Genomic DNA, 9876 nt, shown 5'->3' with positions numbered 1-9876 from the left:
TACTAGAGCACTGCGCTCCCAGCTCATAGAACCTTATGAACCTACTAGAACACTGTGCTCCCAGCTCATAGAACCTTATGAACCTACTAGAACACTGTGCTCCCAGCTCATAGAACCTTATGACCCTACTAGAACACTGTGCTCCCAGCTCATAGAACCTTATGACCCTACTAGAACACTGTGCTCCCAGCTCATAGAACCTTATGACCCTACTAGAACACTGTGCTCCCAGCTCATAGAACCTTATGAACCTACTAGAACACTGTGCTCCCAGCTCATAGAACCTTATGACCCTACTAGAACACTGCGCTCCCAGCTCATAGAACCTTATGAACCTACTAGAACACTGTGCTCCCAGCTCATAGAACCTTATGAACCTACTAGAACACTGCGCTCCCAGCTCATAGAACCTTATGAACCTACTAGAACACTGTGCTGCCAGCATGCAGGCCTACTTGTGCTTCCTAGTATCTCTAAAAGTAGAACAGGAGGCAGAGCCTTCAGTTCTCAGGTTCCTCTCCTGTGGAACCATCTCCCAGATTGGTTCCAAGGGGCAGAACCCTCTCTACGTTTAAGACTAATTACACATTGATCCAGTTTTCTCTTATTGATCTTTTTTTAATATATTGATTATATTGAACTGGGCGTAACCTCCATGCTGTCTTGCTGCGGAGTTCAGTCTGAATTTATGAATTCATCATCTTACCAACTCTTATTTATTCATCACTGACTGATGAATAAATAAGAGAATAAGAATCTTTTTGTTTCGTCTGAACTGATCTCAGAGCCGAGGATCAGCTGCACCACATCGCCATGAAGGAGAGCAGTGTGGCCTTCAAACGTTCCTTTGTGATAAAGCTTATAGTTGGGGTTTCAGCTCCTAGTTTATGCTGCTATAGGCTTAGACTGCCGGGGGACTCCCATGATGCACTGGGCTCCTCTCTCCTCTCCTTCCTCTCTCTCCTCTCTACTCCAGCCGGTCCAGGCAGATGTTCTCCCGCTCTGAGTCTGGTTCTGAGGGTTCTTCCTGTTAAAAGATGTTCTCCCACTCTGAGTCTGGTTCTGAGGGTTCTTCCTGTTAAAAGATGTTCTCCCACTCTGAGTCTGGTTCTGAGGGTTCTTCCTGTTAAAAGATGTTCTCCCACTCTGAGTCTGGTTCTGAGGGTTCTTCCTGTTAAAAGATGTTCTCCCACTCTGAGTCTGGTTCTGAGGGTTCTTCCTGTTAAAGGGAGTTTTTTCTCTCCACTGTCACCAAGTGCTGCTCATGTGGGAATGTTGGGTCTCTTTAAATGAAACCTGAAGAGTTCGGTTTAGACCTGCTCTATGTGGAAAGAGCCTTCACATGACTCTGTTGGGATTTGGAGCTTTATAAATAAAGATTGATTGATTGATTGAAACCAATTTAAACCAGTTTGAACAAGCTGACTCAGCAGGTAAATCCAGTTAGAATTAGACCAGCTAAGGTTTGAAACTGGTTCTAACTGGATTTTAAACAATAATAATAATAAAATAATTAATCTGCAACAATTTTAATAATCAGTTAATTGTTTAAAACACTTTTTAGCCAAAATATGAAATATAATATTACAGATGGTGAGTTCAGAGTTAATGAACATCAGAGTTCACTTCTTTTTCCACATTTAACCAAAAACTGATCATTTTATTCTCAGATGTGAAGAATGAACTGAGTCTGTTTTCTTTGTTCTTCTTCTCTTTAACACACTGATGTGTTTTATTGAAAGTTGTTTTAAAGGTGAGCAGATGAACAGCAGCGTGTTTGTTTCCCTTCAGTCTGCTGAACAAAGACGTTTTGATTTACATCCTGTGACACCTCCCTCCTTCCTCTGCTTCCTCTCTCTCTCTCTGCCTCTCTCTCTCTCTCTACCTCTCTCTCTCTCTCTCTCTCTCTCTCTCTGTATCTCTCTCTCTCTCTCTGTCTCTCTACCTCTCTCCCCCTCCCTCCCTCCCTCCCTCTCTCTCTCTCTCTCTGTCTCTCTACCTCTCTCTCTCTCCCTCTCTCTCTCTCTCTCTCTGTCTCTGTCTCTGTCTCTGTCTCTCTCTTTCTCTTTCTCTCTCTCTCTCCCCCTCCCTCCCTCCCTCCCTCTCTACCTCCCTCCCTCCCCCCCTCCCCTCTCTCTCTCTCTATCTGCGTGCTGCTGGTTAAAGCATAGAGCTGCAGAGCTGCAGGCTGACAGGTGAGCGTCTCTCTGCTGCTGTGACAACAACAAGAAGCAGAAGTGGAGCGGAGATGCGTCTGAGCTGGCGTGTGGCTGCGCTGCTGCTGCTGCTGCTGGCGGCTCAGACTGCAGCTCAGAGCGGAGACGGAGACACTGACACAGGTGAGAACAACTTTTACACTGTTTATGACCACATGTGATCACAATGACTCCTAAATGACTTCTGCTCCGTCACCCTGAGGCTGGGTTCACTCTGTTGTGGCTCCTAAAGACTCTCAGAGACTCCGACACATCAGTGAGGGTGATGCACAGTTACATCATGAGTCTGGAGATCATATTTAACATGAGTTACTTAGAGTTTATAAAAGTACCAAATACTGTAATACTGCATACTACATCACTATAATACTGCAGTACTTTTACTGTAATACTGCATACTACATCACTATAATACTGCAGTACTTTTACTGTAATACTGCATACTACATCACTATAATACTGCAGTACTTTTACTGTAATACTGCATACTACATCACTATAATACTGCAGTACTTTTACTGTAATACTGCATACTACATCACTATAATACTGCAGTACTTTTACTGTAATACTGCATACTACATCACTATAATACTGCAGTACTTTTACTGTAATACTGCATACTACATCACTATAATACTGCAGTACTTTTACTGTAATACTACATACTACATCACTATAATACTGCAGTACTTTTACTGTAATACTACATACTACATCACTATAATACTGCAGTACTTTTACTGTAATACTGCATAATACATCACTATAATACTGCAGTAATTTTACTGTAATGGAGTATTTGTACACTGCAGTATTAGTACTTTTACTGCAGTAAAGTATCTGTGAAGTACTTCTTCAGTGTTTTCAGTGGAATCATAAACTTATTTCTCTGAATTGATTTAATAATAAAATAAATGAATAACAGTTTTGCACTTTTAGACTTCAGACGTATTTTATTGATTGAAAGAAAAAACAGCATTCATCTGTGATGAGCGACTGGCTGAAGTTATGGAATAAAAGCAAAGTTATCATTAATTTATGGTTGATTAGACTGAATAAACCGAATTTATTCTGTTTTCACTGTTTAAATATAAAGTAAAGGTTGAGCTTCTGTCAGAGGGTTGGAGTTGGTTGGGTTGCTGTGAGTGTTTGACAGTTGATCAGTGGGAGCAGATCAATGTGTGAAAATGAGGTGAGAGGTGTGAGGAAAAACAAAAGGTTTGTTATTTGTCCTGAAACACTGAGCGATGAACAGCTGACAGGTGAAAGGTCAGAGGTCAAAGGTGAAGTTCACACAGACGAATGAACCAGCTGTGATCAGCGTTCAGTCCGTCAGTGACCGCTGCTGTCAGACTGTCGACCTTTTCACTGACACATCATATCAATACTCCACAGATTGATTTGAAGATAACTATGTATGAATTTGAAGATATCAGAGTTTATGTTCTGGGTTCATCCTCTGGGGAACACTTCTCCTCCAGCGCCACCATGACGGGAATAGTTGCATGAGAATCCATCTGATGGTTGTTGAGATATTTCACTCTGAGCCATGAAAGTCGGCCTCAAGCTGGAACTAAAGGAAAAGTAGGATTTTATCTTCTGGGAAACTTGAATGTCTGAACATCCACAGCAGTTATTTCAGTGTGGAGTGAAGCATCAGACTGAACCATTAAAGCCGACTGATATATCGCTCAACTGGTTTTATCAGCTGATATCGCAAAAATGTCTAAGTGGTGTAACCATAAAAACTTTGTACCAAATAATTCAACTTGCTTAAAAACAGTAAATAGTCAATAAAACACCATATCAACTAGTTTGGCATGATCTTACATTATAACTTTTATATTAAATAAAGCTAATGGAATACTATTGTTCTAAATATTACATTTCATCTGGTTACCATGGAGACCAGGAAACATTTACATGTTTTAAATGAAGTCATTATTAGTATAAGTCCACTTAAACACACTGTAGGTGATACAATATTTAATATCTATCATTCTTTTGTGGTTACACCATTTGACATGTTCAGGAGCATTCAGTCTTTTGGTATAAAATGGGTCAAATGTCATTTCAAATCTCTCTTATTGATCTTTTTTTAATATATTGATTATATTGAACTGGGCGTAACCTCCATGATGTCTTGCTGCGGAGTTCAGTCTGAATTTATCTATAACCTTCGTGTCGTCCTCCCTCCCTCCCTCCCTCCCTCCCTCCCTCCCTTCCTTCCTTCCTTCCCTACCTTCTTTCCTCTGTCCTTCTTCCTTCCTTCCTTCCTTCCTTGACTCTCTTATTGATCTTTTTTTAATATATTGATTATATTGAAGTGGTCGTAACCTCCATGCTGTCTTGCTGCGGAGTTCAGTCTGAATTTATCTATAACCTTCGTATCGTCCTCCCTCCCTCCCTTCCTTCCTTCCTTCCTTCCTTCCTTCCTTCCTTCCTTCCTTCCTTCCTTCCCTACCTTCTTTCCTCTGTCCTTCTTCCTCCCTTCCTTCCTTGACTCTCTTATTGATCTTTTTTTAATATATTGATTATATTGAACTGGGCGTAACCTCCATGATGTCTTGCTGCGGAGTTCAGTCTGAATTTATCTAGAAGACCAACAAAAATACTAAATGTACATTTTAACAAACCTGATGCTGCTTTTAAAACTAGTTTAACTCATTTATGAATTCATCATCTTATTTATCACTGAGCCATATACTGTCCAGTATGTGCTGACTGTTTTAAAGATATGTATGCAGCATTTTATTTAATCCTTTTCCCTAATCTGAATGAGTCAGTTAATGATTCTTGGTCTGAACTGATCTCAGAGTCAGGAGTGTCAGGATGTGACAGATGTGTTGTGTTTCCTCTCAGAGCCGAGGATCAGCTGCACCTCTCACATCTCCATGAAGGAGAGCAGTGTGGCCTGTCAGCTGATCGAAGGCCACAGCGAAGACGATGAGGATGACAACGAAGGCGACTTCATCGACAGAATGATCATGTGGTAAAAAGTTTAAAAGTCAAAGAGGATCAGACACAGACTCTCAGGTGTGTCTCAGACTCTGACTCTCAGCTCATCTTCTGTCCACAGCTACAGAGACTTTGCTGTGAACAAGATCAGATGTCTGAACGACTCCGGAGACGAAATCACCTCCAAAGATCTGCAGCCGCTGGCTCAGTTCATCCTGACCGTCCACCTGAAGAGAGGAGGAACCATCACCACCCCGCTCGACCTGAAAAAAATAGGTAAATGCTTCCTGTGTGCTCAGTATGTCTCAGCCCTGTTTTAACTCATTCAACTCTTTGTTCATGTAGAGGAGAGTTTATCTTCCTATCTCATCTGTTTTAGCTGCATGTGTGTCTTGTGTGTACAAATGGAGTGGCACCTGTAATCTCATTATATGTTAAATATAATGACAATAAAGCTTTCTATTCTTTTCTAGGGAGAATAATATCAAATGTAAAAGCACAATAATACAAAATGCAACGTCATTAGTTCTTCTTGTTCAGTTAAATGAACAATGGTAACCATGGCAACGCGACTTCAGGGATTTTACCTGATCAGACAGAAAGTGAAAATGAGTTGAAGCGGAGGTGAAGAGGTGAGAGGAAGCAGGTGTCCTTCGAGCAGATGGTGAATAAAAACAGTCCTCGTGTGATCAGCTGTGAGATAAACTCAGAGTTTCTCTACGAGGCACAAAACACTTTAAATGACAGAGAGAGTGAATTTAACAGATCTACATGAACACAAACACAGGAGGAGAGAGAGAGGGGAGATATAGTGAATATGAAGTCGGTCGGATTAAATCTGAAGGAGTTTGTTAAACTGCAAGGCGTCGAAATGACAACAAACAGCGTCACATTTGAACATTTGAATAAAAACTGACTTCCTGTTGGAGTTAGAGTAGCTATGGGTCCAAGAGACTTTCCTGTGCGTCTACATGATACATGTGTACGGAAAATCATTCATCTGTGTCAATCTGGAGGGAGGGCTCCAGCAGTTCCTGTTTCATGGCGAAACGTCCACCCATCGCCATGGTAACCAGGTATAATGGAGGAAAAAGATTCTGGTAACTTTTCACCCCTATGTCTGAAGATGTTTCTGAGTGAATTTGAATTTGGTCGGATTAAACCTCTAGGAGGAGTCCGTGTGTGTTGGCATTATACTGAAGTGAGTGAGTCTATGTCAGTCTGGAGCGAGGGGCTAGGGGGCGCTGTGGAGCCCGCTCCCGAGAGCCATGAAATATAAACTTTTTTGCGAGGCCTGATGTGACGTTTAGGTTGTGAAATGCGTTTGTTTTCAGAGAAGAAGAATAATTCCTACAGATTCAAAAAGGCCTTTTCACTGTTTAGTGCTCGGGCCTAAATTATCATAAACGGATCCAACCAAGCTGAGAAGAAATGAGTCACCAGCAGGGAGAGCAACACCACTGAAGCCACAACAAACTACACAGATGACTGTTTCTGGAGAACAACCTTCATAGATCAGCATGAACACCCTGGGGATCAGGCAGGTCCTGTTGGGGAGGGTGCGTCACCACACCTCAGAGTGTGAACAGGAAGGTTTAGTTTTTTCCACTCTTCATGTATTAGAAGTTGTGAAATGAAGCTTTTAGGAGTTTTATCATATAGAGTTGTGTCAAAGTCAAAAAGTCATCCTCTGTGCAAACGTCTCCATGAGTTTGGGGACGACATCACGTAGCTGCTGAATCAGCTGGTTTGACTTTTATCGTCTTTAAGCTGGGGAAGTTCCTGCCTGCCTCAGTCTTCATGATTCTCAGCAGTGATGGTCTCAGAGTCTGAAGCTCGCGTATCGGTGCAGAGAAATGTTCTCATGTTTCTTGCAGGTCACAGTTTCACAGTCAGCCTCAGAAACAACAGAACTGACTGTGGAAGAATAAACCAGCTTTACAGTGATCATGTGGTCGCTGGGTGAAAACCTCTGTTCACCTGAGAGATGACTCACCTGCACTCTGAGTTTCGAGAACCCATTTGAATAGTTCTGGATTCACTGTTTAACACAGCGATGACTGAGACTGAGCTCAGATCTGTTTGTTCTGGCTTGTTATCCGGCATTATTCAGTACATTTATATTATCTGTCAGTTTGCACATTCATATTTTCTCACATATATTACACATTGCATTGTGGGAGGGGCCGGCCCCACATTCACAGCAAGACTGGGACCAATGAACACGAACTACCTGAAACCCCTAACACAAATTACATCATACAAGTTAGGAATATGCAGATAATTAAGCTCTCAAGGCCCGTCCCTCCTCTTCTACCTCTTCATTTCTATTTATGATGAATATTATGAAACATGAAGTAATGGTGCATTAACATTTAAAAAGGTTGATTATCTGCAGGGGTTGAATGTAGTGACTGTGGAGGAATATAATGTCAGTTAGACCTTCACTACAGCAGCTGAAATAACAAACGCACCATATCACCTGATCAGTAGTCATTATTAATGCATGTGTGTAAATCTGAGGTTACCAGTGACACTGCAGGAGTCTCCATGACGACCCACTGAAATCACTGGGTTTGAATATTTCTTCAGGTGTGAAAGTGTCTGTTTGTTGTTCCAGTCTTTCCAATCTTTCCAGTCTTGTGGTTGTTTTTGTGTCCCTGCAGTGAAACCCAGAAGTCCTCATGTGTGGAACGTGACTTTCAACCAGGAGTCCAACCAGGCTGTGTTTCATATCCGGACCCCGTACCACAACGATTACCTGAAAATAAACAATCAGCGGTTCCAGCTGCACATCTGGACGGTTGACAGTGAAATAGTGAGAAAATTTGTTGTCTTGTATGTTTATTACCTTTAAACATGATCAGAAGTGTTTGGATGAATCCATGATTGATCTGTTTCACCACAGACTCAAGATGTCTTCCAAAAAGACACTTTGGCCATCAGCATGGAGCACCTGCAGAAGAACAGGAAGTACCACGTCAAAGTGCGAGCCATGCCGAGCGAACATCTGCAGGGAAGCTGGAGCGAGTGGGGCAAAACTTACAGCTTCTCTTCTCCTGCTGGTAAGAACAGCTGGAACTAATACTCTGATCATTTACTGGAGTTCTTACCAGTAAAAGGACATACGAGAAATTAAAGTAAAATAAAAGATTTGGCTGTGACTGATATATTAAAAGCACATTATTAATAGTGCAGCATGTGACTGTTACAGCTTCTGGGGGTTTGAGCTGCTTTGTGAAGGATCCTCAGATGATAAACTGAGCAGGAAAGAAGAAAAAACTAAATTTGACACAAAAACTTGGTTTAATTTTTCAGGTTTTGTGTTTCTAACAGTTATTTCTTTGAAACCTTGTGAGGAGAAAAGTCTCTTTGGTGGAACATCTGAAACAGACACAAACACATGAAGCACAGGGTTAATACAGAAGAGAAGAACAACCTTTTCTTTGCTTTCTCTCTTTTCTTTTTCTTTCTTAAAGGAGAAAACATGCAGTGGGAGTCGATCTACAAACTGATCGCGTGTCTCGTCCCGTTGGTGGTTCTGACGTTCAGCGTTGTTTTCTTCTGGAAGAACAAGTACGCGTCTCTGCTTTCCTCTCAGACAGTCACATAAACGACATGTTTCATATGTTAATGATCTTTTCTTTTCCCCTCACAGAATATTCACCTACATGTGGCCGAACATCCCACATCCCAAACACACACTGGTGCAGATCTGCAAACCTAATAAAGTTAGTTGTTTTACTTTGAGGCTGTTTGCCAGAAAACCATCTGTTCATTAACGACACATTTACTTTAAAGTGACTTCTAGTTATCAGAGGAATTATAACTGTGATGAATCTATCTTAAGGATTACTGGAGGGTTCACTGGTGTCACAGCATTGGAAAGGTTGTGATTGTCAGTACCTGATGATCTGATGTGATGATGTGATGATGTGTGACGTCTCTGTTTGTGCAGGGTCTTCTGCTGCACATCAAACCGGAGGTCTTCAGCGCCCTTAAAATCTCCCCGATAGAGAAAGCATCATGTGAGGAAACAGAGCCCTCGATTCCTGCTGCTGCCGACCGTTCCAACGCTCCCTCCTCCACCCAGAGCTCCGACTGCTCCAGGGACAACGCCAGCATCAGCACCGAGGAGCTGGAGCTGCTGAGCAGGAGCTCCTCCGACGGAGAGGACAGCGTCCAGAACAGCGGTCCGTCCCCGGTGGACGTCCCCCGGTTGGCTGAGCGACCTCATACACCTGAATGCAGTGCCGGACAGAAGGAGCCTGAGGTGTTTGCAGTGAGCCAGCAGGAGGAGGCCTACGTCACCATGTCCAGCTTCTACCAGATCAATTAGGTGAAGAGAAGCAGCGACTATTTATTCATCTTCTGAGAATATCTGCCGGTCAGTTCACACAGAAACATCTCAACAATAATGGATGAAATTAGTGTTCCCCAAAGAATGAATCTGTGATCCTTTAGCTCCACCATGAGGTCAAAGGTTACACTTATCCAGCTAAAGGGGTTGCTCTGATATTGGGTGCAGATTCATGTTCCTCAGAGGAGGAATCCAGCTGACTTTGGCTGATCAACTCATGTTTCCTCTAACGTTGATTTAAGTTAAATATCTCAACAAGTATTTGATAAATTGTCATGAAATGTGTCTCATGTTCATGTTCTCCTCAGGATGAACTGTAATAACCAACTCCAGCCCAAA

The 9876-nt window shown here is 42.2% G+C and overlaps 1 protein-coding gene across 1 annotated transcript; it reads left to right on the top strand.

The window, feature by feature from the left end:
• Window positions 1-2172: 2172 nt before the first annotated feature.
• Window positions 2173-9516, top strand: LOC128379951 (interleukin-7 receptor subunit alpha-like). Its single transcript, XM_053339589.1, has 8 exons — window positions 2173-2339; window positions 5082-5211; window positions 5281-5453; window positions 7844-7995; window positions 8086-8242; window positions 8657-8753; window positions 8836-8908; window positions 9136-9516. The coding sequence occupies exons 1-8, from the start codon at window positions 2249-2251 to the stop codon at window positions 9514-9516; spliced, it is 1254 nt and encodes a 417-aa protein (XP_053195564.1). The 5' UTR covers window positions 2173-2248.
• Window positions 9517-9876: the final 360 nt, after the last annotated feature.

The sequence above is a fragment of the Scomber japonicus genome, chromosome 19, assembly GCF_027409825.1.
Source record: "Scomber japonicus isolate fScoJap1 chromosome 19, fScoJap1.pri, whole genome shotgun sequence".
NCBI lineage: Eukaryota > Metazoa > Chordata > Actinopteri > Scombriformes > Scombridae > Scomber > Scomber japonicus.
Note: the sequence above shows the minus strand (reverse complement) of the source record. Positions and strands in the feature narration are given on the sequence as shown.

Coding starts and splice junctions, on each gene's coding strand:
- LOC128379951 (XM_053339589.1), top strand. CDS start 2,249: ATGCGTCTGAGCTGGCGTGTGGCTGCGCTGCTGCTGCTGCTGCTGGCG. Junction 5,212..5,280: donor ATCGACAGAATGATCATGTG/GTAAAAAGTTTA, acceptor TCTGACTCTCAG/CTCATCTTCTGTCCACAGCT. Junction 8,754..8,835: donor GTTTTCTTCTGGAAGAACAA/GTACGCGTCTCT, acceptor TTCCCCTCACAG/AATATTCACCTACATGTGGC.